Source organism: Erythrolamprus reginae, chromosome 3, assembly GCF_031021105.1.
Source record: "Erythrolamprus reginae isolate rEryReg1 chromosome 3, rEryReg1.hap1, whole genome shotgun sequence".
NCBI lineage: Eukaryota > Metazoa > Chordata > Lepidosauria > Squamata > Dipsadidae > Erythrolamprus > Erythrolamprus reginae.
In genome coordinates this window covers 113,729,155-113,755,691 of record NC_091952.1, presented here as the reverse complement: position 1 = coordinate 113,755,691, position 26,537 = coordinate 113,729,155, and the positions used below count along the sequence as shown (strand labels likewise).

At 36.4% G+C, this 26,537-nt stretch overlaps 1 protein-coding gene across 1 annotated transcript in view; it reads left to right on the top strand.

The window, feature by feature from the left end:
* The window catches only part of STXBP3 (syntaxin binding protein 3), a 43,144-nt gene that overhangs the window by 13,545 nt on the left and 3,062 nt on the right, over positions 1–26,537 (top strand). The window contains exons 4-18 of the mRNA XM_070746422.1: positions 1,719–1,795; positions 3,812–3,890; positions 4,851–4,951; positions 8,450–8,598; positions 10,585–10,675; positions 12,018–12,142; positions 16,832–16,936; positions 17,546–17,603; positions 18,280–18,345; positions 19,601–19,681; positions 22,038–22,176; positions 23,490–23,596; positions 24,282–24,377; positions 26,060–26,145; positions 26,231–26,379. Of these exons, the coding sequence (XP_070602523.1) occupies positions 1,719–1,795; positions 3,812–3,890; positions 4,851–4,951; positions 8,450–8,598; positions 10,585–10,675; positions 12,018–12,142; positions 16,832–16,936; positions 17,546–17,603; positions 18,280–18,345; positions 19,601–19,681; positions 22,038–22,176; positions 23,490–23,596; positions 24,282–24,377; positions 26,060–26,145; positions 26,231–26,379 (1,509 nt within the window). The remainder of the gene's footprint in view (positions 1–1,718; positions 1,796–3,811; positions 3,891–4,850; positions 4,952–8,449; positions 8,599–10,584; positions 10,676–12,017; positions 12,143–16,831; positions 16,937–17,545; positions 17,604–18,279; positions 18,346–19,600; positions 19,682–22,037; positions 22,177–23,489; positions 23,597–24,281; positions 24,378–26,059; positions 26,146–26,230; positions 26,380–26,537) is intronic.

Sequence of the window (26,537 nt, the reverse complement as noted above, 5' to 3'; positions counted from 1 at the left end):
GGGAGCGGATCTGGGGTTTCCCCAAGCGCGCGCGCGTTGCTGGGGCTGGGATCTGGGGTTTCCCCAAGCGCGCGCGCGTTGCTGGGGCCGCTTCCCAGCTGGGAAGAGAAGCTAGGCTGCCACAAGCTCGCGCGCGCCGCCCGCCCGCCCACGCTGTTGCCGGCTCCGCTTCCCAGCTGGGAAGCAGAGCTAGGCTGCCCCAAGCTCGCGCGCGCCGCCCGCCCGCCCACGCTGTTGCCGGCTCCGCTTCCCAGCTGGGAAGAGAAGCTAGGCTGCCCCAAGCTCGCGTGCGCCGCCCGCCCGCCCACGCTGTTGCCGGCTCCGCTTCCCAGCTGGGAAGCGGAGCTAGGCTGCCCCAAGCTCGTGCGCGCCGCCCCGCCCGCCCACGCTGTTGCCGGCTCCGCTTCCCAGCTGGGAAGCGGAGCTAGGCTGCCCCAAGCTCGCGCTCCAGCCCACCGCCGCTGGGGTCTTACCGGGGCAAGAGGGGGAAGACCCAGGGAAGCCTCTGCCCGGCGGGGAAACTCCACCATCTACGCATGCGTGGAAGGGCACGCATGCGCAGATGGTGGAGTTTACTTCCGGGTTGAAAACTAGCGAAATAGCCCTTTCGCGATCCTTGAGGACGCGAAACTCGAGGGTTCACTGTACATAAATCATCTCTTAAAAGCAAAAGTCCAAAACTTTTATCCTTTATCTGCAAAAATATAGTAAGAGAAACCAGATATAGCTAATTTAATATTTTATTTCTTCCCTGAATTTTTAAGAATCTTAATTTTAACCCCTTCAATAAGAGTCTTGGAATTTGTTTGTGGTTCATCTTTTTTAAGACTAAAAATCTTTGAAAATTTGAATAGGCTACTTTTTTCATGCAATAAGAATGAAATCGCACACGGAGCTGCAGGTGCGCCCGTGTTTCGGCGAGGTTTCTTTGCTTCCGTGCATGGTGAAACATGGGTGTACCTGCGGCTCTGTGTGTGATTTTTCTTCCTCCACAGGTGCAGCACCAAAATTGCGCTGATCCCGCAAGAACTTATGAGCTGTGGCAGCGAGCGCAATTTAGCGTTCCGGCTCATAGCCCACCGCTGCTTAGAAGTGTGCATTGCAGTATGGGATTAATGGAATCCTTAACTCCTAGCCACTCAACTCATAGCCGGGTGGCGCAGCAGGTAGAGTGCTGTACTGCAGGCCACTGAAGCTGACTGTAGATCTGTAGGTCAGTGGTTCAAATCTCATCACCGGTTCAAGGTTGACTCAGCCTTCCATCCTTCCGAAGTGGGTAAAATGAGGACCCGGATTGTGGGGGCAGTATGCTGGCTCTGTTAAAAAGTGCTATTGCTAACATGTTGTAAGCCACCCTGAGTCTAAGGAGAAGGGCAGCATAAAAATCAAATAAATAAATAAATAAATAAATAAATAAATAACTAACTAACTAACTAACTAACTAACTAACTAACTAACTAACCAGATGCAAAATAACAGTCCCTGTAGTCTATTCACCAGGAGTTACTATCTGGAGTCACATGAACTATTTTTCCTTCCTCCAGAGAAGTTTCACCAATCTGATCCAGCATCCAGTCCCAATTCTCATTTTTTTTAAATTTTTTTAGCAACTTTTCCCTAGTTCATCTTCTTCATTAGTCTATTACATATGTTAGTATTTTAATTTAGCATGCAAATGTATTTTGGATAACTCTTATAATTAATATCTTATTTTACAGCCGTGGAGAATGTTTACAAAAACCGTGAGCCAGTCCCTCACCTGAAAGCCATTTATCTTATTACGCCTACAACAAAGGTTAGTTTCCAGAAAAATAATTCTTTTTTTATTCTGTTTTAAGGCAAGCCAGGAAACCCCCCCCACACACACACGCAAGAAATTTGTGAGCAGTTAATTGATTTTTTTTTTTTTTGTAATGCAAGGAAAGAGGGTGCTAAACATAATTCTGGTCAAGCATGTTAGCCATTTCCAAGATACAGTATATCACTTGTGTCAAGTCCCATATACTTCCTATGGAAGGGAATTCTTAGCAGTAACTGGAGGATGTCTAGGTTGAATGGACAAGTTTATAAAAGCATGCCTAATGTTATGAGTGCTTTGCCATATAAGTCTGTTTCTCCTTTATGTAGGGATCATAGCTTTACATTATGGTTACATATTTATGTACTTGCTGACTGATAGTTTAAGTTCCAGTTTAAGGTCTATTCAAGGCTATTCAATATGTTTAGATTCAGCAGTTGGTAAACATAGATTATTAGAGAATATTTCTTTTTGCATCCCCTATGTACATTATTTATTTGTTTGTAGAGTCATAGACTCTACATCCTTAACCTTGTAGCAGGTACGCAGTTTTCTTAATTTTCATCGTGTATCGGTTGCAAAGCATAAAGTAGAGGACCTACAATTAAAAAGACGACTGATAGAATGTAGGGTCATTTTTAAAATATCTGTTGATGTTCTAGTTGTGAATAATGTCTGCTTTCAGTCCCATACTAAATCCTACTTATAATGCTAGATTTAATTATCCCTCAAGATGCCTTTCAGCTATGCCTTCCAACAACTCTCATCCTTGTCTCTGCTAATTGAAACTCCCCTTAATAACATGTGAAGGATCAGTGATTCCATCCCTTGCCAATGTTAAAACATAATTCAATACATAGTATAGCCCTCAATTTACAAAAGTAATAAGTTCAGGAATTATGGTTATAAATCATGTTGGTTGTTAAGTCATCATGTGACCAACTTGATTTTATGACTTTTTCCCCCAAAGATCATAAAATGAACCATCGTGGTAGTTGAGCAAACTCCATGGTCGTTTAAGCGAATCCATTTTCTGCAGTGGGCATTTTTTGCTGGAAGCTAGAAGTAAACACCAGTTTCTGGCAAAAAAAACAATGTGAATTGCGGTCGTATAATTGTAGAATGCTTCAAAGAGCTGTTAAAGGTAAAGCTTTCCCCTGTCCAGTCATTGTGACTCTAGGTCAGGGGTGTCAAAATTGCATTGTCACATGACATATCATGACTTTTTTCATCTTCACTAAAATGGGAGTGAGCATGATGTACCCTGGCCACAGGCCCCTGCTCTAGGGGGTGATGCTCATCTCTGTTTCTTAGCTGAGTCAGCTTGTCCAAAGATATTTCTGTGGTCTTGTGACCAGCATGACTATAGGCTGGGGTGCAGTGAACATTGTTAACCTTCTCATTGAAGTAATACTGTTTATCTACTCATATTTGTATGCTTACAAACTATTAGGTGGGCAGGATACTGTTTACATACTTCTTTCGCTTTGTATGGCATGAACTAGAAGAAAATTCTAGAAGCATTCTTTTCTCAATTTTTAATTAACTAGAGTTATTAACAGTATCCAAATGTAGTCCTATGGTTAATTTACATCGAGTTGTGTTAATACAGGATTTTAGCCTACAATGTTATCACTACTTGTTTGTGCAAGTGCTAGTTGTAAATGTATTGTCTTTCCCCCTTTTATGTATACTGGTTTTCCATTTAAATGTGATATCATCCATTGCAAAACATTAAATATATGCTGGTTTTTCCATACAAATAAACTATATAAATGAATAATAAGGTTACATATGCGCTTATTTGTTTGCCAGAATATCTTCATCCTGACTTTGAAATCCCTCGCATAAGGAATATAACCTGAGTATTTATATTTGACTTATTTTAATAGTTTCTCAATTAGCTAACTAACTAATAGAAAAATTGGGTTAGAAGTATATAATTTATTAAATGTTTTAAAACATTTGTTCTAAGAACAAGCAAACAAAAATAATATTTTTCTTCATGATTAGTCTGTAGATGGACTTATAAATGATTTTGCAAGTAAATCATCCAGCAAGTACAAAGCAGCCTATGTCTACTTCACTGACTGTAAGTATTTAAGATTGAAAAAATAATTGATCTTAATTTATAGCTGTTGGTGTAGATGAGAAATGCCATTTTAATTTACAAGGAGCATTTAACTGTTTGTAGACTGTCAGGGTGGTACTAGGTTATATGGAGTTTCATGTAACACGGAAGAAATTATTTTATTTGGGAAATCTAAGCATGAATCATAAGGGTTATCATGTTAGCTTGGAACAATAGTCATAGCAAGAAGAATTTGCTTTCATTTTCTGCACATATCTACTATTTTGATAAATTCACTAATGAAAAGACATTCTGCTATGATTAAGATATGAAATTGCCTGAGAAACCATAATATTCCAGTATGAAAATAATTCATTAAATATTTTAGTCTGCAATTTTGTTTGTTTTTGTATTTAAACTACAGATAATCCTTCACTTAGGACCACAATAGAGTCTGGAATATTGTAGTCACTGCAGTCATAAGTTGAGACACTATGTAACCGGACTTGATTTTACAACTGTTTTTAAGGCAATTTGTTAAGCGTATTACCATAGTCATTAAGCAATTGATGTGTTGTCATAAGTCAAAATTCAGGTTAAATGTTTTTTGCAAGAAAATGGCAAAGAATGTTGCAAAACATAAAAATGTGACCATAGTACACTGTAACTGGTCATAAATGCTGGTTGCCAAGTATCCAAAATACAATCACGTATTTTCAGTGGTGGTATGGCAGTTATATCTTCAATGATAGGTTGTAAATAACTTCTTTCGAGTCCATCATAACTTCACTCATTAAGCAATTTATTGTAAGACAAGAACTATCTGTAGTTTGCAACTGTGTATGGAATATTTTGCATAAACTCAAAGTAGCTATGGAAAAATGCAAGATATACCAGTATTTTTAACTGATAGAATGAGGCATTTTACTTCTTGTAAAAAAACTGAAAACATGTAATATATATATATATTTCCCATTTTAGTTTGTGATGACAAACTTTTCAATAAAATGAAGTCATCTTGTTCAAAAGCTATCAGAAGATGCAAAGAAATTAATATTAACTTCCTTCCTAATGAATCTCAGGTAAAGTTAATACTCGAATTCTTAATTTTATTATTAAATGTTATACCATCTATTGCAAAACATTAAATGTAGCTAAATTAATTGCTTTGAGGTGAGACTATATTTTTATAACACTACCAAATAATGTAAAATTATGAAAAATATATGAAGTTACTGAAATGACATCTGTAGATCTATTTTTCCCATTAAAACACCTTTTAAACATTATACAAATTAATTATATTTCTAAATATAATAAATGGTTTCCTTATGTTCCTTTAAGATTTTTTTTTAAGATCACAGGGTTAAAGCATTGTCTAGAAACATCTCTCTTCCCTGGCCCTTTCTCCATTTTTCATTAGCTGAAAAGTAATGGATAATTTAAAGGTAAAGGTTCCCGTTGCACATGTGTGCTAGTTGTTCCCAACTCTAGGGGGCAGTGCTCATCTCCGTTTCAAAGCCAAAGAGCCAGTGCTGTCCAAAGACATCTCCATGGTCATGTGACCAGCATGACTAAAAAGCAAAGGTGCACAGAACACTGTTAATAATTAGAATAATTAGGGATTGGTAAATATAATTACATAGTGGTAGAAGCAGTTATTTCACTGGGCTTATTTTCAAAGTCAGCTGTATTATACTGTGGCCTTAACATGCATTTTGTTTACCAGAAAACCTAACAGAGTTTTTGTGTCTATATATGTTTTTAAAAAACTAACTGCAAGAGTGGTTCTTATTTGGCATATGTAGTCTTTAAATTTAACAAGTGTCTATACTTATACCAAGGAACTCAGAATTTTATATTACTACAGTTGCCCACTTATTTTGTTCTCACAAACTTTTTTGAATTACAACAGAATGATTAACCTACAATTTCTATACTTTCCTATTAAAAACACTTCCCTCCTGAACCAAATATATTAAAGGGTTAAATAAGGTTCAGGAGGGAAGTGTTTTTAATAGGAAAGTGAACATAAGAACAAGGGGACACAATCTGAAGTTAGTTGGGGGAAAGATCAAAAGCAACATGAGAGAATATTATTTTACTGAAAGAGTAGTAGATCCTTGGAACAAACTTCCAGCAGACGTGGTAGATAAATCCACAGTAACTGAATTTAAACATGCCTGGGATAAACATATATCCATCCTAAGATAAAATACAGAAAATAGTATAAGGGCAGACTAGATGGACCATGAGGTCTTTTTCTGCCGTCAGACTTCTATGTTTCTATGTTTAATTAACTTGTGAGAGATTTCCCTGTGAATGGAATTTTAAATCCTGGTGTTAGTATATGTTTCAATTACTAAACACAAATCTCTTGACAATAAGGAGTAATGCATTAATGAAAATAATATATTTTCTGAAAATATTTGGCCTATGATTATCCCTACAGTAAAATCATTACATAGTTTACCAACATTGTAGTTATGAATCTGATAAAATACAGTTAAGTGTAAAGCAGTGATGATGATAACTGAAGTGTCTTTTAAGAAGCTCAGTTGTAGTTGAGAGTTACCAAAGATGTTTTGAATATAATAACCCAACTGTAATATATCAACCAGAATACCTTATTTCAGTGCCCAGGGGCACTGAAGGTCTGGATTCAACCTTAAGAAGATTCAGCTGTTATGGAATTTGAGACTACTAAATGTTCTGCCGGCATGTTTCAACCGCCGGTAATTACAGGGTAATTAGTCTAGGAAGACACACACCACATGATAAAAGGAAAACCCAAAAGTTTTTATAAACAGAAAAACAGAAACAGCTCCCTTTTTAAATGTCAAAGGGATTTTCTGGTACACACAAGGCACAGGTTAAATGCAATCCAATTGTTCACCCAATAACTGGGAAATTGAGTCCAATTCTAAAGTCCAGAGAGTTCACACACAATCTTAAACAGCACAAAAACCATGATCTTGACAAAACAATGAATCAGATAAACTGCCACAAGGCTAAACCAGTACACTGTTCTTTTTATCTGTAGCACTAATTACAGCAGCCCCACCCAACCACAAGTGGCCTCATTTTCTCTTGTAATAATCCTTCAGTTGTTGTCTTCTATGCATCACTCTACACATGCGTGGATGTGTCATTAATTCTTGTTCAGAATCCAGGGATGATACAGATGATTGATCTCCTGGACTGTCTGCCAAACTCCCCTCTTCCCTGTCACTCACGCTTCCTTGGTCAGAGGAGGCTTCGTCGGCAGATTCCATTGGGAGCAAAACCGGCCTGCGGCATGTGGATGTTTCCCCCACATCCACCTGCACATTCCTTGGGGCAGGAGCTGGGCCAGAGCTAACAACAACACTAAAGGAGAGGCATCTTGCACTCATAGCTCCTATTTGAGGAGCAGATGACAAACATGTTTGGGAGAGTCCTGGCACAAATCCATTTTGCATCAGTTGCACTCATTCTTGAATGAAAAGACTCAGCTCATGTTCATTCGAGCTTTAGTAACTTCCTAATTGTATTACTGTAGTGCATTCTACACAGGGCTGCCCATAAAAGGTATTCAGAAACTCCAGTATTCAAAATGTAGGAGTGCATGCAGTCTCAGTTGCATAAATTGCTCACTCATGTGACCTCACTGCAGAAGTGATGGCTTCCAGTACGCTTCTCCATTCAAGGTGCCAATTATCACCTTTAAAGTCCTGCATAGCATGGGTCCAGACTACTTGTCTGTCTCCAGTAGTCTTAGCCTGTCATGCCAGATTTAAAAGATAGCCATGCTCTGTATCCTTCTGTAATTAGTCTTCTAATGGGCCTCAGGAAATGTGCTTCTTTTGTCACAGTGCCTTTCTCTCATGGAGAAATATAGATTTCTATAGTCCCGATCCTATTGGCCTTCCAAAAGACCTGGCTTTCCCCCTCAGGTATTGGTACCAGTATATTACCATAAGATGTATATTTGGGTATAGTGAGTTGTTCTTTGCTTGGAACCATTTGTCAGCCACTTAGATTTTTCTTGAAAAAAGATCCGAAATAGAGACTACATTAGTTTGTCTTTGTCTTCTACTTTGACCTATATTTCTCCTGCATGTTTGATATATATTTTTCCAACATTTTTGGCAGTGTGTAGACTGGTGATGGCGAACCTTTTTTTGCTCGGGTGTCAAGAGGGCGTGTGTGCCTACACCTATAATGCAATGCCCTGTCCCCCGCGCATGTATGCACAACCTCCCCCTGCACATGCTCACAGGCCTCACTGAAGCCTCTGGACTTCTGGTAGGCCCTTTGAGGCATTTTTCGCCATCCTCAGGCTTCAGGGAAGCTTCTGGAGCCAGTGGATGGTGAAAAACAGCCCAGTCTCTGGAGGCTTCTCTGAAGCCTGGGGGGGAGAGAGAAATGTCCTCCCCCCACTTTCTAGAAGCTGATAATCAGCTGGCCAGCATGCATACCCGTGCTGGAGCTGACATAGGGCAATGCCTCATGTGCCCTCAGATATGGTTCCATGTGCCACAGGTTTGCTATCACGGATATAGGCCAACAGGCTGTAACAAAACTGTTTCTTGACTTAGGTATTTACTCTTGATGTCCCAAATGCATTTTACCGCTGTTATAGTCCCAACGTAGAGAAAACAAATGATAATATACTGGAGCAAATTGCTGAGCAAATCGTTACCTTATGTGCTACTCTAGAAGAAAATCCAGGGGTCAGATATAAAAAGTAAGTGTGGAAACACTGTTTTTATACCATTGCGGGTTTATTGAGGGTTATGTTAGCTTAATAGATATGGGATTCCATATCTAACTTCCTAAGCAATCTGGAAGTTAAGTATATTATTCTGGAATGTGAAAAGGGATCTTACATTTGTTTATGTATTTGTTAAACTCCTGTACCACTTCTATCCAAATCTACTGAATGTGTATAGGTGCAGGAGATTGAATTTTATTGTCAAGTTATGATGGCAGTTAAATTTTCTCCATATAGGTTGGATATAGCATCCAGGAATGGGATAAATCTGTCTACTGTCTGATTGGAGTGAGTCTGTCAAAGTTTTTTAAGTCACTCCCTTGTTGCTATTGTAGCCAGCTTTATGACTCGGTCACTGAGCAAGAACAGGCATGCCTTCCATTCCTCTTTCGTGACTGTTTTATAATTCCTGGATGCTATATTCATCTGCTTTCCTTCTAATCGTGAGTGTTTCTGCAAACTGACTCCCAACCATCGTGTAATCTCTGGCCATCCTCTACAGCTGACTTCAGTTCACGCTATATGAGACTTCCAGGCTCCGACCAGCAGCCTGACAGAATTTTTTTTAATTAAGCCTTGCTTCGGAGCTATTGTGCTGATGAGCACTTATTAACATCATTTGAGCTACCACAGAAGACCTCTAGCCAATTTATTGTCAACAACAGAGAAATTCACTTAAAACAGCAGAGAATCTTCCTTGGGACAGTTTATTGCTGGACAGTGTTGTACCCAATTCAGATTCTGATCTCTGAGGACAAGCCTTTCTCCAGACAGTTCCTGAGGAACCTCTTCAGGCTCCTCTAACTAGAACCAGGAGCACCCCAGAGGCCACCTTCATGCCTGTGGCAACTGGCCTGAGTTCCAGTACTGGCATTTTTGCCTTGCCAGACTTAATGCAGGCCCTTTATAACTGAAACAATGAGGCAAGGCATCACCGCCAGGCTTCAACCAGCCAGACCAACTGTCATGTCAGCCCAAGGATATCTGCTGTCTCCGATCCAACACGAAACTTCCCTCCCAAAAGATTATAGCGCATCTCTTGGACAAGGACCTCATTCTTCTTCAAGGAAAGACTTCTCATAAATTTCAAGGGCGGAGGGATCTCGTGGCCTTGACTTGTCTGATGACAATGGCATTGCACCAGACCAACCTCCGTTCATGCGACTTTTTCATATGTCACTCTTTAAGTCCTTGCTGCCCAAGGCAAAACATACAGCAGGCCTTGTTTCTTCGGTGCCAGACACCGTCTCGCGATCTGAACAGGAGTTACCCGGCCCATAGTTTCTCAAACGTACCTCAGCAGAGGAAGTTATCCTTTCCCCTAAGTTGTTCATTGACAATAGGATGGGTGGCTTGGAGAAAAAAGGAGCCTTGTTCTTGTGTTGCTTTAAAAGCCTCATTTCACACAACGCATGTGCCATGTTTCTTTTGCACACTGTGAGGGCTTACAGATAAAACGGGATGCCTCCTAGCAGAAAGTAAGTAAACCTTATTGCAGAAGGAAAGGAAAGCCAGCTTGGAGAACAGCTCAAGGCAGTGAAAGACAGCTGAGCAATTGCGACAGAGATAGGGAGAGGTGCTCCTTGCTCGCAACTTTTTCTACTTGACAACCCAGAAGATAGCTTGCAAATCACAATTAGGCATGCCCAGTTTGCAGTTATTGAATAAGGCAGCTGTCCAGGTGCCTCACCACAATTATTTGCGATCATAAGTCCAGTCTCAATTGTGTTCATAAATCAAGTACTACCTGTATGCACTATAGATTTTCCCAACTATTATCTTTAAAATAGAGTGCTACACATTTTCCAATTTCCAATGGTTTAAAGCAATCTCCAGTGCATATATAGTTTTTTGAATTTCTGAAAGACAAATTATTCTAACTGAGTGAGTGCTCTTTTAAAGATCTATTAATGACCTAATAATGTTAAACAGAAATACTTGCATTTTTTTTCTTTTCAGTAAACCTTTGGATAATGCCAGCAAGCTTGCTCAGCTAGTCGAAAAAAAGCTTGAAAACTGTTATAAAATTGATGAGCGAGGTCAAGTAAAGGTAAAGTGAAAGCTCAGTTTTCTCTCAAACAATAATAAATAGTTTCTTTCTCTCAATCTTTTGGAAGTACAGTGGTACCTCTACTTACGAACTTAATTCGTTCTGTGACCAGGTTCTTAAGTAGAAAAGTTTGTAAGAAGAAGCAATTTTTCCCGTAGGAATCAACGTAAAAGGAAATAATGTGTGCGATTGGGGAAACCACAGGGAGGGTGGAGGTCCTGTTTCCTCCCAGGAGATTCCTAGAGAGGCTCCACAGAGGCTTCTCCACACCTTTTCCGGCCCTGTTTTCTCCCAGAAGATTTGTAGAGAGGCCTCACAGAGGCTTCTCCCCACCTTTTCCAGCCCTGTTTCCTCCCAATAGATTCCTAGAGAGGCCCCACAGAGGCTTCTCCCTGCCTTTTCCGGTTACAGTTTCGAATGCTTGGGTTTGTAAGTGGAAAATGGTTCTTGAGAAGAGGCAAAAAAATCTTGAATACCCGGTTCTTATCTACAAAAGTTCATAAGTAGAGGCATTCTTAGGTAGAGGTAACACTGTAACTTGTGCTATAAGTGTATTACCAAAAGTTACTATTACTGAATATTATTATTATTATTTATTAGATTAGTATGCCGCCCCTCTCCAAAGACTCGGAGTGGCTCACAACAACAAAACAGTACAAATCCAATGATTAAAAACAATTTAATACCCTTAATATAAAAAACAGTCATACATCTCAGACAAACCATACATAAAACGGAAACAGCCCAGGGGAATCAATTTCCCCATGCCTGACGGCAGAGGTGCTATTACTGCAGCAGTTTTTATTTAATGGTTTTGAAATGTACTCTTAGAAAGGAGTTTTTGCTCCTCTATCAATGGAATGTGAAATTTACTCAAAGTTAAGAAGCTGCAAAAAAAAAAAAAAGCAAAAGCAAAAACAACCAGTGGGGTGAAAAACATAATTGCACTATTAAGACCAATAATTTCTACATATAATTGCAATTTCAATAAAAAAACTGATTTGGGGATAGCAAGTAATTCTTTCACTGAAAGAACATACAAGTGTTCTTCATAGAGAACGGAACGGAGTATCGAATCCTGTTCTCTCAATATTATTTTTATTAATGCATTGTGGGAGATAAAGGAACATTTTGGTTTTGCTGTCTTGATACTTCTTAACATTAGTTTTTATTGCTTTCATTTCTAGACTCTTTTCTTGGGAGAGCTATGTAGGAAAGAGGCTTAAGAGTTTTAGAAAAAAAATATATATTAAATTTTAATCAGTTTTCTGTTCCTCTTTTTTCTGTATTGCCAAAAAGATATGTCAGGGTTTCTTTGTTGTTGTTGTTTTGTTTGTTTTAGGGCAAAACTAATTCCCAGCTGTTAATAATTGATCGTGGCTTTGACTCTGTGTCCACTGTGCTTCATGAGCTCACTTTTCAGGCAATGGCTTATGATCTGCTACCAATTGAAAATGATACATATAAGCAAGTATAACTTTATTTTGATCTTTATATGCTAATCACGGATTTGTAGCTTCAAACTGCAATAGCTTAAAGATGCATAAGTAAACATACAGTTTTATATTCAGACTCTCTTTGTGTATCAATAGCTCAATAGTTTACTTTATTATTGCACATTGTACAACAAAATTAAATGCCATCTTCAGTGTACATCCTACATAAACCTATAAGAATAAAACAAAAATACACAACCTTTACATTTTATATACAATTGAATTGAAAACCCCAATACTGCATTAATATTACACTATACAGTTGAATTCAATATAGTTACTACTCTGAGATAGAAGCTGTTTTTCAGCCTTTTTATCCTTGTTTTTATTGTCCTATATTGTCTGCCAGATGATAATAGTTTTTTTTTAAAAAAAGGATGCCCAGGATGAGATGGATCTTTAAGGTTGTTTTGAACTTTCTTAAGGCAGCAGGAACTATAAAACACTTCCAAGGAGGGGAGAGGGTACCCAATGATTTTCTGGGCACTGATAACCCTCTAGAACAGTGTTTTCCAACATTTTTTCTTCAGGGGAACCCTTTGGTGCCGTCAGATTTCTGGTGGAATCTGTACCATGTACCAGTACCATTTATGTCCCTTCAAGGCAAGCCCCCAATTTATTTCACTCTAAAAATGTTTGTATGTGAGTTGGACTGTTGGAGACCATTTTGACTTCAAAAAAGTCAACACTCTGCTATAGTACATTTCATGCCTGCAGTTTTTTCCTCGCACCCTTCAGAAAACTAGTCCACTAATCGTGTAATTGTGCGGTTTGCACAGCAAAAAAAGACCACTTATCATGCTAGCTACCATTAATCAACAGTATTTACAAGTCTTACAGGAGTAGGTTGAGTACGGAAAAATGTTCAGTGTGAACATTGTACTTGGTGCCTTCTGCACAACATCTGTATTCTTGGCCAAATTTTGGATAGACAGACATGAAGTTCTTCCTCGACAGACAAAAGGTGTTCTCGTTTCTTGTGTTTGATGTTGCTCATGGCCGAAAATCCAAACTCTCACATGTATGAGGTGGAAAAAAGCAACAGATGTCCCAAAGCTTTCTCAGGAATTGCAGAGTACGTACTTGTTTTCAACCAAACAACCATTGTTGAGCTCTGCATGTTTGAGTTTAAGCGTTCTGTCATTTGCAGTGCTAGCCAGCTCCTCTTCCTCTTTCAAAGTAAACTGTCCTTTGCATGATTCAAACTCAATGAATGGATTCCTAACCCAGTCATACTGGTCAACAGATATTGATGAGAAGTATACTTAGATTTAAACTATATTGAAAATAAATGCGTACGACACCGTACGGTCTAACAACGGAAATGGAAATAGTATGAAGGTAAACAAGTGCAACAAGTAGTAACTGCATAGTGCACATGCATGGCATGGTGCAGGTACGCAGGTTAGGCGTGATATGGTCCTGGCCGGTCTTGCCCTAATTTTTTTTATTATTATTTTTTCTTATTAAGTCACGGAACTCCTGGCTGGCCCTTGCGGAACCCTTGGGTTTCGCGGAATCCTGGTTGAAAAACACTGCTCTAGAGTGCTATCCTATCTGCTACTATGTAATTGGCAAATCATACACATGTGCAGTAAGTTAAAATACTCTATGCTGCAGCGGTAGAAAGTCACCAGCAATTTTTCATTCAGTTGTTGTTTCCTGAGAATCCTTTATTGTCTGAATAATATTCCAAGAAGTAAAATGCTTTGTGGTGCAATCTGACTTTTTTTCTTTCACAAAGTGGGGCTGGGGACATTCTGGCTTACGGTTACAAAATCTCCAATCCCATGGAAACTTAGCAATTTTTTCATTTAAAGAGTCACAAACCTATGGTAGGTTCTTCACTGGAGGCAACGGAATATTTTTTACCTACATGGTGACAGAATATTGTGTGAACCCTTTAGCATAATCTGCCACAATCTGAGCATCTAACTAAGATAGTTTGAGTCACATGGAAAACACTAAAACAAGAACGGTATGCCAGGAAAGATACCAAAAAAGAAAAACATTGTTCTCTACAAGTCCATTGTTACTCATCTCAAGTTTGCCAAAAAAACATGCAGATGATCCACATGCAGCGGGCTATATTTTATGGGCAGATGAGACAAAGTGGAATTTTGGCCTTTAAAGTGAGTGTTATGTTTGGAGAGTAAAACCACAAGGCATTGTATTCTAACAAAATAACTTCACCACAAATATGAAGTATGGTAATGAGAATATCATGGTTACGGCTATTTTGAAGGCTTAGAATCTAAATGGCTCTTAATCATTGAGAATACAGTGCATTCTGTATCATACTAGCAAAGTTAGTATGCAATGTTAAGTTATCCACCCAGAAGCAGAAATTTAAATTCTCAATGTGTGATAATGATCAAATTGGAAAAATGGCTAAAGCAGGGACATTCCTCCCCCCCCCCCCCTAGAATGGTTAAGTCAGAGATCTGATCTTAACTCTGTTGAAATGTTGTAGCATGACTTAAAGCATATAGTTCATGCCAGACAACTCCCAAATATAGATGAGTTGAAGCAGTTTTCTGTAGAGGTATGTGTGGGATTAATCAGGTGCAAGAGGTACCTATTTCTTTCTACAAATTTCTACAAACTTTCACAGATTTCCCCCCCAACACATTCAGTTCATATGTCTTAATATCTCCAATAAAATACACTATTTTGCATTGTTCGTTTGTTTAAGCAGGATCTCATTTTCTACTGAAATCAAACAAAACTCAGATCATATTACAGTATTACCATTACATTGTAATCTAATTATGATACTTTTAAAGGGTTGACTTTCTCTCCTCCATTGATTTATCGTAATCTTGAAAAGAATGATTTTAACCTATAATCTTTAAAAATAACTGCTAGTGATTAGTATTTAGAAAACATGGTGGGATTTATTTCTAAGTAAAGATGTATATAGCATATGATTAGGCTACAACATTTCTGTGTCTTAATGTCTAGTGCATCCCAGCAACATAGGTTGCTCTATGTACTTTTGTGTATATTTTCATTTTAGGCAAATATATAGACTTTAAAGTATTCCTTGGGAATATTGTCTGCTGATTTCACTGTCAAAATGACATCATTTACAACAACTGAAAAACTGAACATTTGCATTCTTTATGAAATGCCTTGATTTGTGTTTTGAACTAACCTGGATTATCTGTTTCTTGAGAACTTCCATATGTATTTGAATTTAATAGATCATGGGACATTGTTCTAGAGGGCACTTTTAATAGAATTAGTACCTTTGGTGAGAGGTTTTCTTCTATTTAAATTAATGATCAACAAGCCATTATGCAATTGCAGTACTAATTCAGTCTCTCTGTAAACTACTAGAATTCAACGACTTCATTTCTTGAGAACTTTCACATATATTTTAATTTATCTCTTGGAACAGCCAAACATGATAACATTTTATTGATATCATTTTTGTTCCTAAAGTCAGCTTAGAATCATTTAAATATGTTTTTAAAATGATACTTAAACAGGCCTCAGATCCCACTGCAGAAATCCAAGAGTAAGTTGTTGGTATGTATGGCTTATGTAAATACTTCCAAAGAGATCTTAGGGACACAGAAGATTGACTATGAATCACCCCTTTCTGAATTAGTAAAACAGCAGTGTTTTTCTCCAAGATTTGCATAGCTATTCATTATTTGCTCTGGGGTTTTTTTGCCTGCTGGTTAAGTGACAATACATGCATCCCTGTGCAGGGGCAGCCAGGAGTAGCTTTAGAAGGAATTACACATCTCGGAAAAGAGGAGCTTCTTATACAATCCTGTGCATTCATAAGGAATTACCTTGAAGAATTTGCCCAGCCCTAATATCCATATATCAAATATAAACAAGTGACTAGAAAGTAAATATAGAGATAAAGCAGTTAGTGAGCAACTATAGCATTTAACCAGAGGAAATGCTTCAAGAGTAGTCAGTACAGTACTTTATTTAGTATTATAGCCATGAGATAATTTTTGTTAAAACTAACTTTCCGTTTTCCCCTCTTGTATTTCTACTGCTTTCTGGTTGAATCAGTTTCTGTGAGTTTCTATACATATAAAGTGTTTCGTGGCATAACTTTAGTGCGCTCTGCAGTATTCCTTCAGTCTTTAGTAATCTGCTTAATAGTTGGAAATGTAATGCTAAGCATGTTAGTTATAGATATATGTGAATTAAATAGTTATTTTATCAGAGTCTGCTGTGATTGCATGTGAACCTAATATTTAGATTATTTATTTATGTAAAATAGAATATTCTGTGCACAACGGGATATTAAAGAACTGAGTAGTGTCAAATTCAGTGTACTAAAGGAGAAGCTAGGCATTCTAAATAAATTTATAATTGGGTTTAGGGAATCTGTGTTGCATTTCAGTTCATGTTGTTTTATATGTGTTGTTGCAAATTAATATAATTATACTTTCAGCATAAACTTTCCATATGGAATATTACCTCCACATTTACTTAGGGACTTAGGCAATGCTTAAAACTGCAGCACTTCATGAAAAGTGCAACTTGTCTTTTCATCAGATTCTTGATATGTATTCAAAATAAGAGCTTTGCAATGTTGCTTTTCCATAATTATGAAATATCTGTGCTAAAAATACTTTATATGTTTAGCTTCATAGATTAAAATTAATAAACTGCTTTTTAAACATAGGTATAAGACCGATGCTGCAAGTGGGAAAGAAAGGGAAGCCATTCTGGAGGAAGATGATGATCTTTGGATAAAAATCAGGCACAAACATATTGCAGATGTGTTGGAGTAAGTGTAACCCTAACCCTAATTTTTTTAATAACATTGTAAACACAGCTATGGAATAACAGTTACATAAAGCTTAATTGTGTGTATGCACATGCACTTTTTACCAGGAGTTGAGAACGCACAGGGTTCTGTAGATATATTTAAAAATAAGCACCTCACAAAGTTATTTGTTAGTGAAATATCCTGTCTTTTCATTTTGTTATTTTGGTCGAACTAAAATATACTTTTCTCACCAACCTGTCTATATACATAAAATGGTACCGTATATTTGTCTGAAACGGATTTGTTTCAACTGGGGTTCTTTTGATTTCTAGAGTTCCATAAAGCACTATAGGTTCTATGAAAGATCATGATTGGGGGGGAAATATTTTCTAAACTAGTGCTCACAAAAAAAAATTTAAAAAACATTTTCTGAAATAGTTGGAGTCTTTTACATGCTACATCTCAGCTCCCAGAGTTCCCTGATATCTGAAAATTACTCAGAGGTTTCTCACGGATAAAAAGGTTGAGAAAAGCTAGTCTAAAACAATGTTTGTCATTAAGCAAATACCACTCTAGACAACTGTTCCATGTATATTTAATTTAATATGATTTCTTTTAAACTTTCAGAGAAATACCAAAACTTATGAAAGAAGTTTCTTCAAAAAGGAAAGTAACAGAAGGCAAAGTAAGATTTTTATTTTAATGTTTCCCTGTTTATTTTCAGTCCTGCTACTTCTCTGAACTCCTCTATCTTTTTTAATAGTTTAGGAATTGTCTTCAATGATTCTTCTACAGCAGTGCTATCCAACCTTAGGAACTTGAAGATATTTGGACTTCAACTCCCAGAATTCCCCAGCCAGCAAAGTCCAGATATCTTCAAGTTGCCAAGGTTGGGAAACACTGTTCTACAGTAAATACCAAATCATCTGCAAATGCTTGCAATTTATATATTTCCTCTCTTAACGCCATTCCTTTAATTTCTGGATCTTGTCTAATGTTCCTGTTCAAGACTTCCAAAGTCAATATAAATAGTAAAAGCAATAGCGGACATCCTTGTCTTTTTCCTTTTTTTATACTGAAATTCTCTGCGTAGTTCCCATTTATAATTACTTTGGTAATTATGTATAAAATGCTCTTAGTACTTAACTATTTTGACAAATGATTAAAATCCTTGGTGGCTTAAAGTCCATAAAACATTTCCCAACAATATTGTTACTTTATCTATAAAACAGTAACTCTGCTAATTTTCTTGTACTCTGTGATAACGTTATTTCCTGATCTTTAGATGAAAAAATTAAGAGGCCCAAAAGAAATGTTATATATTAAATATTTGAATTAACTTTACAAATGCTTTTTCCCAGATATCATTAAATAATCTGGCCCAACTTATGAAAAAGATGCCCTACTTTCGCAAGCAGATTACTAAGGTAAGCAGAAAATCATAGGACAAACTGGAAAAAAACACTGTTTTTAAAAATGTAGTTAAAAGGAAAATAAATCAGCAATGAGAAGGGGAAAAAAGAGAAACTTACAGAGGGAGGAAGTGAAAGAAGAGACTGAAACTTGAAAGTATACATTCTTCTGAGAGAGAAAAATACAAAATATTATAAACATCTATATTCACTATTTTTATCCAGAATGTTACTTATATGAAGGTAATTTATTATAAAAGGTCTTGTTAGCTATATTAATAATGACCAGGTTTGAATATATTCCTTATTCATTGTAAGTGTTTTTGTTACCTAGACACTATACACATAAATATCATAATTAATAGTAAAAAAAAAACCCTGGTAATTATCAGAGTTTCTTATGAATCATTAATAATTGTCATATTTAATATGCCCATTTTATAAAATTGATGAAATTTCCTTGTTAGTAGGTGGAGAAAATGTAAACCAATTTTCAAAGCTAGCCAACAGTTTTAACTTATATGATTTATATAGTTAACAGAAGAATGATTGAACTTCAATAATTCAAACCATATTGAACATTTTGCCTTTTTCTTTTAAAATCCTGATTATGGCCTAAAACTTTGCACAAATTATGCTGAGATAAGAGCATGACTATAGACACACAACTATTAGTACACCATGTATTGTGTATCAAAACCATGATTTTCAGGTAGCTTTATATTTGAATTACAGTGATCTTGTATTTTTACATGGTTATTGTTCGAGCAGATCACAGTTCATTTAGTCTTGATTTTATTAATTTAAATGCCTCTGCAGACCTCAAAGGCTTGTATAACTGTTGATGAGTCTCAGGGATTTAATGCTTAATTTTTTGTGAGTCTAGTTTGCTGCAGTTGTTTATATTAACCTCATGAATTCCTATTAACAATATTTGAAATTTCATAAAAAAACAATAATTTACATTATGTCATGATAATCCTAAGCATGTCTTCATTAGAGGTACATCCTTCTAAGTTCAGTAAGCTTTATTTTCTTCCTGACTATTACAACTATAGTCTCAGAAATAAAAAATGCTTGACTGTACTGTAAGTCTTCTTCATTATACTTATAATAATTTCTGCCTAGAATAATGTGGTTGTTTTTACTTAAATCCAAATACTATTGTATCAGTTTTAGGAAATACAAGTGTTTGTCAATGATTCTTGAATTGTAAACATAATTTAGCATAATTCCATTAAAAATAGCTTTTCCCCTTTCTGTTTTGCAGCAAGTTGTGCACCTTAACATAGCTGAAGATTGCATGGGTAAATTTAAGAGTAATATAGAAAAGCTGTGCAAAGTAGAACAGGTATGTGAAAACATTCACACTTTATTAAAGCCAAGTGGTTACACAGTAGCAAATTCAGATCTGAAGTCTCCTTCCTCAAAGCTCTAATTAACTTTTCCCTTCTCCAAACCTTCCCCATGGATATCTCAAATTGTCCAATTATATTCAAACAAATTGTTTTGGTAACACTCCCTGGCTTGGTGGGCTAGTTGATGTTGCATTCCAATCCATGACCGTAGAACACTTAGCAGCTCCCCTTGAGAAGGCACCAAGAGTAATTTCAATTTCCTTCATCCCAGTCTCCACCCTCTTCCTCCCCATAGCTCCTTCTCCCCATAATTTGTGGCAGACTGGTATCTGGTGAAGTATGGCTACTGTAGCAGGATGGCAGTCCTGACACTATCTAATTTAAAAACTGCCCATCTACCTCACAGAGAGATACCACTAAACTGATAATATTGTAAATGGTATCCCTACTTTTTAAAGGCAGTCTACATAGGACGAAGTACAATAGGGAGTGCTGGTTTTCTGTTTTGTCTAGCACAGTCTTTTTTTGGCCATCTCCCACTTAAGCATCTCTAATATCCTAATGCCCGCCCCTCCCCGTGACATAATTCTTACTATTCAAAAAGTGAACACCTACTCATGCAGAGAAAGTCTATAAGACCATTAACTTGGTTTAAACAACGTTCCAATTGCTCCCATTAAAAATCAAATCCAAATTTATCACTGCTATGTTGGAAGTGCAGGGAAAAACCAGGTACATATTACCACATCTGGTGGACATGTGAAACCAACCAAAAATATTGGTATAAAATCAAAATTATACTAGAACAAATCACCTCCCAGACCATCCATGCAAAACCCGAACTATTTTTATTAGGAATCATAAGACAAAATTTTAATAAAGAAAACAGATATATTATAATTCACATTATTACAGCCGCAAGGATTCTATATGCACAATACTGGAAACAGGAAAAAAACCCAACCGTTTTATCTCTTTTGATCAAAATAATGGAATGTGCAGAAATGTCCAAGCTAACAATGGAACTGCAAAACAAGGATGAGACAGATTTCTATAAAGCATGGGACAAATGGTACCATTGGTTAAAAAAAAAGAAATTACTTAAAAATTATACATCAAGAAAAATGTCCAACTAAAACAACGTGTAAAACCAGTAAACAACGGCATGAATCATAATACCAAATTGAAACGATAAAATGTAAACATCGATCGGCACAAATTTTGAACTACAAAGAAACTGAATGAATAAATTTATAAATCTCTGATAAATGATGGCACTAGCAACTACGTCAAATACATATGGATAAAACTTCAGGAAAATCTATACCACCTATATGCTTAAACCACAGGCCGCAAAACATAGAAGCCCCAGCTCTAATGCTGGCCCCCCACACTCTTCTTACTACTCTTTTCTTGCTTTATTTTTCTATTCGTCCTCCTCTTGTATTTCTTTCCCTTCTTTCTGAATCCCTTTCCCTTTCTCTCCCTCTCCTTCCCCAATCACACATGCTACTTCCCCAATCACACATGCTATATAAGTAAACTATAATTGCTAGAATGTACGTTATATATATTCCCTTTATTTTTCTGTACCCTGTTTTTAATGTATATAACCAATAAATATATTCAAAAAAATTAAAATATAATATATATTTAAAAAATCAAATTTCCCCCTTGTGGGGCATGGGCCACATTGGCAACCACTGGTCTAGCAAAATATGAGAAGATTGTTCCATCATACCTGATGAACTGAATAATGTTGGAGATGGGGCTCTGATACTTCCGAATGATTTAGATCTAGATTCAGCCCTCAACTTTGTTTCATAGTTTATCTTAAAGTGAAGTAGCACTTAATATATGTGAATGTTGATGTGACTTGAGCAGCGTGCTTTTTGTCAGGACAAAAATGTTGTTGCAGTCTTTTTAGCTCATGAATAATTGGAAGGGCCTTAATTATATCAGATCCTAATTTTTTGGGAAATGAAATTGCTATAGTGTCCCATTGTTAGTTTTTAATTAAAGGTAGGAAGAGAACAAACAAGATAATGGTTTGATTTATTTATAAAATAGATAAGGTGAATTCATTTCTTATAATGTACTTCAATGTTGACTAAAACTAATTTCAATGCAGCCCTGTTTGCTTCTGATATTTTTAGCATTTTTGGAACCTACTTTAACAAAATAATCCAGTAATAGTTAAGTGTGGGAAATAGAACTTTCACCCAAAGTTCAAATGTGACAAGAAAGTCCTCAAAATTCTGTAACTGAAATGAAGACTTAAAAACCATTGTCACATTACAGTGAAGATTATGCTAAAATTATTGCTGTATTTTCTTGTTTATAATTTAGGATTTGGCTCTTGGAATAGATGCTGAGGGAGTGAAAGTGAAAGACTCAATGCGGGTTCTCCTTCCAGTACTGCTTAATAAAAGCCATGATAGCTATGATAAAATAAGAGCTATTCTTCTCTATATCTTCAGCACAAACGGTAAGGTTTGCTTCATATACAGTTCAGAACCACTTCAGTTTATAATTTGATATTGAAAATATATGATAAAAATATTGATGTGGTGAAGCATTTCATTGATCATATAAACCATTGGAAAGCTATGGTTACTATTTTCTACTTTCAGGAGCTCTGGAGATGATTGCTAATTGTACATTACTTGTAGAACTGGGTTATTGGGAGAAAATGTTTCTGAATGTATAAAAATAAAAACAGCTGTGTTAGGCAATACTTAAAGAAATTGATTTGGCAATATACACTTTTTAATTTGGTGAGATTGCCAGGAAAGTCTGAAAGAAAGAAATACACAGGGAAATAAGTTTCCCATTCTGTTTTTCTCCCGAAAGCAATTCTATAAGATTCACTGAGCTTATCCAGAAAAAAGACTTAACCATCATTTTGGGTGAAATTCTTCCCTTCCTCATTAGGCTACCATTTCCTAGTCCAAAATGTTCCAAATCACAACTGCAAAAGGTGCTCGGGGAGGGTGAGGAGAAATTGTGAGAAATACTGTTTGCCGTATTTTTCGGTGTATAAGATGCACTTCCCCCTCCCACAAAAGTCAATGGAAATTGTTGTGCGTCTTATACAGCAAATGTTGTCGAAGCTCTGCCAGCCCCAACTCTTTGGCCTCTGCCTCCCAGCAATTTGCCTCCTTGCAGCAAACAGCCTGGTGAACTTCAGTAGTCTGATTTAGCACAAGCAGCTGATTGGCAGTTGTATGTGCCACCCAGAATACCAACAGCTCTTCCAGGCTGTGAGTATTGCCACCGTCCATCACCGTCCATCACCGCCGTAACCGCTTATCCCCACTGCCTGGAATGAGCCAAAAATGGGATGTGCGGAGGCCAAAAATGGGGGGTGCGGGAGGTGGCGATAGGCGGCAGAGCCGACAGTGCAGCCTGGAACAGCTGATAGGTGGTATTGGTATTGCCAATCAGCTGCTGGTGCTAAATCAGGTTGTATGAAGCCGGTGGGACTGTTTGCTGTTTGCTACAAGGAGGCAAATTGCTGGGAGGCAGAGGCAGATTTCCCTCTCCTTGTTCTCTGTCCCAGAAGTTAGATGCGTCTTATAGTCCAGAGCATCTTATAGTCCAAAAAATACAGTAAATGATCCTCTATTAAAATCAAAAGCAACTAGGAATAGATGATAAACACTAGCATGATGGAAATGTTCAGCATGGTATACGTTCCTGTGGCATATAAAGTTTTCACTGATGGTTTAACATAACTTGCAATTTATTCTACACAATTGTTGTTGATTACTAATTCAAAATGTCACATTTATCAAAAAGGAACTACCCAAGAAAATTTGGACAAGTTGATCCAAAATGTACATATAGAAAATGACAGCAACATGATAAATAATTGGAAGTACCTTGGTGTGCCTGTCCTCACTACAGTAAGGAATACAACTTTCCCCCCCCTGAAAACTATCTTTACTTATTTTCAAGGTTTTCATATAGTACACTAGTTTCAGTTTCTCATCCTTGTAATTTTTTCTGGTCTCATTTAATTTTCCAAATTCTTCTGTCAGCAGTCATTATAATTAAAACAATTTATGAAAATTAATGACAGTAAAAGCATGAAACACAGTGAGATTTCCCCCTCCCCCCAGAATGTAGATTAATAGCACAAAAATCTGTTGACCATATTGAATTTATAAGAAAGCATTCCAAAAGTTTTTATAAAGATGGTTTCAATAACCTAATTAAAAGTTTGGGTAATTATCTCAAGTTAAAGTGACTATGGAGATAAACCTCAGATGTAATGCTTATCTGAGGGCAACCAATGTATTCATAGTTGATAGGAAAGCTGAACTTACAACTATACCTATCTCATATTACTACATTATGCCCAAATTTTTTATCCCTGAAGCTGGAGTGTACATATTTTCTTATTGAATGGAATGGAGCAATAAAAGAGAAGTGTTTAGTGTAATCTCAAGCCATGGTAGATAATTTAGATTCATGAAGAACAAAGCAAATAATTAGCTAAATTACAATTTAGGAGGAGTACTATTGTGGATTTTTGTTTGAATATCTGATTTAGATGTTGTAGATGATAATAAACATTTAACTTTTTAGTCTGCAACACAACGAAGATTACCAAGAAGGAATCGTTCTTCAGAAGGAACATTTCAGCTTTCTAGATGGACACCCATTGTTAAAGATATCATGGAGGTAAATTTTTCATGAAGAATGCTTAAGCAGATTTTTTGAAGAGAGCATGTCTGTGTATGTGTATATTTAATGGAACAAATCCTCACCTTTAGCCATGCTGAATCTTTGAGTTACAGAAAAATGTTATTCTGCAGAATATGAAAGACTACAAATGTCCATTTCTTTTTAACAAAACCTAAGTAATGGTATCTTTGGACACATACACACACACACACTTTTTTTGCAGTTCTTAGCCTTTGCTTATAAAAAGTACTTTCAAGAAGCCAAATGATTTAAAACACCCAGAATATATTTAAATATTTAAAATACTGAAAAAGAAGTGCTTTTCTTCAAAGATTTAATAGAAAGTTATGCAGATACAAACATACACATACAAATACACTATACACATAAAAACACAGAGACACACAGACACTGAAAGCATGAAACACAGTAAGATTCCCTCCCTTCCTCTGGAATGTAGATTAAAGGCACAAAAATCTGTTGATCATATTGAATTTATAAGAAAGCATTCCAAAAAGTTTTATAAAGATGGTTTCAATAACCTAATAAATATTGATGGAATTATACAACATTTTTAATTCCTTAAAACTGACTACATATCTATCCCCGATTTTAAAAATCTGGCGCAAAATACAAATTTGGATAGAAGAAATGATACAGCAAAAATTAGAATTGAAACTGGAAATATTTTTACTCGGAATCTTTGAAAAAGCAATGAAGAAAGAACATTACTATTTAATTCAACACATAATAACAGCAATAAGGATAAACATAGCACAATATTGGAAACAGGAAATAATACCAAATGAAAGAAGCTTGATTAAAAAGATTCTTAGCTGCACAGAAGCAGATAAGATGACAATGGAGCTTAAAGACCAAGAAGATACGAAGTATTACAAAATATGGAAAGAATTCTACAAATGGATTGAAAGGGGGGGGGGAGGAAGCTGCATAAAAGACTTGTGAATAAGTTTAAAAGGGTTTAAAAAATTAGATTTACTTAAGAACTTTGTAATAACTGACTATATGTGAGAGTAGATAGGAAAAAAAGGATTGAAGAATACAAATTACTTGAAATCTGGTTATACTTATGTCCAAATAACATCCGCTGGTAGTATTCACCATATGATAAACCGACGAGTTTAAACTAAGCTGTCAATGAGACAGCAGGGGTGGGGTGGGTTATGTAGAGTCTGTTTTTGTCTTGTTTATGGTTTTCTCTTTCATTTATCTTTTTTGTTTGTTTTGATGATGAATGTAAAGAGGCAATGATCAAGAAAATGTTCTTTTAAATGTATATATTTGGAAAAAAAATATCTTATTTTTTTAAAAAAACCTGACTACAGATCTAAAAGCTCTGTCTTTCTCCTAATATCAGTGTAGAAATAGAAAATTATTTAGTTACACGAATAAGCTGCTTTGTCTTGGAATAAGATCATGAAGTGATAAGTATTTGCAGACATGAAGTGATAAATATTTGGAATGTTGAACATAAATTATTGGTAACTATGAAATGTCTTTTCATTGAGAAAATGATTTATACATGGCAACTTTTGTTACAATCTTTTGTTAATGTATTGTCCAGTAATCTAAGAAATGTTTCTTACTATATACAGTCTTTAAGTCATTACAGGTAATGTTAATCTTTGAATCGTATAACATATTTCCTTGTTTTGTAGGATGCTATAGAAAATAAATTAGATTCAAAAGAGTGGCCTTATTGTTCCCAGTGCCCGGCACCCTGGAATGGTTCAGGAGCAGTGAGGTTAGGAATTTAAATGTACTTGACACAATTGCTCCTTCTTTTCCTGATAATTAGTTTGAACAGTTCTATGTTCTTCCCTTTACAGTGCTCGCCATAAACCCAAAGCCAGTTACTTGGAGGAACGTAAGGGTGCTGCGAAATTGATTGTGTTTGTCATCGGAGGAATTACATATTCAGAGACACGTTGTGCTTATGAAGTTTCTCAGGCATACAAGTCTTGTGAAGTTATTATTGGTAAGCCTCCTTTTAAGAATAGTTTTATTGCTTTAATGCATAAAAAAGAACAAGACAGAAACAGCAAAAATGAAATAACATGAACATATTTTAGGGAAAGCCATTCTGCCTTTCTTCTGAATACAGATAATTCTTGAGGTATGACCACAATGTAGCCT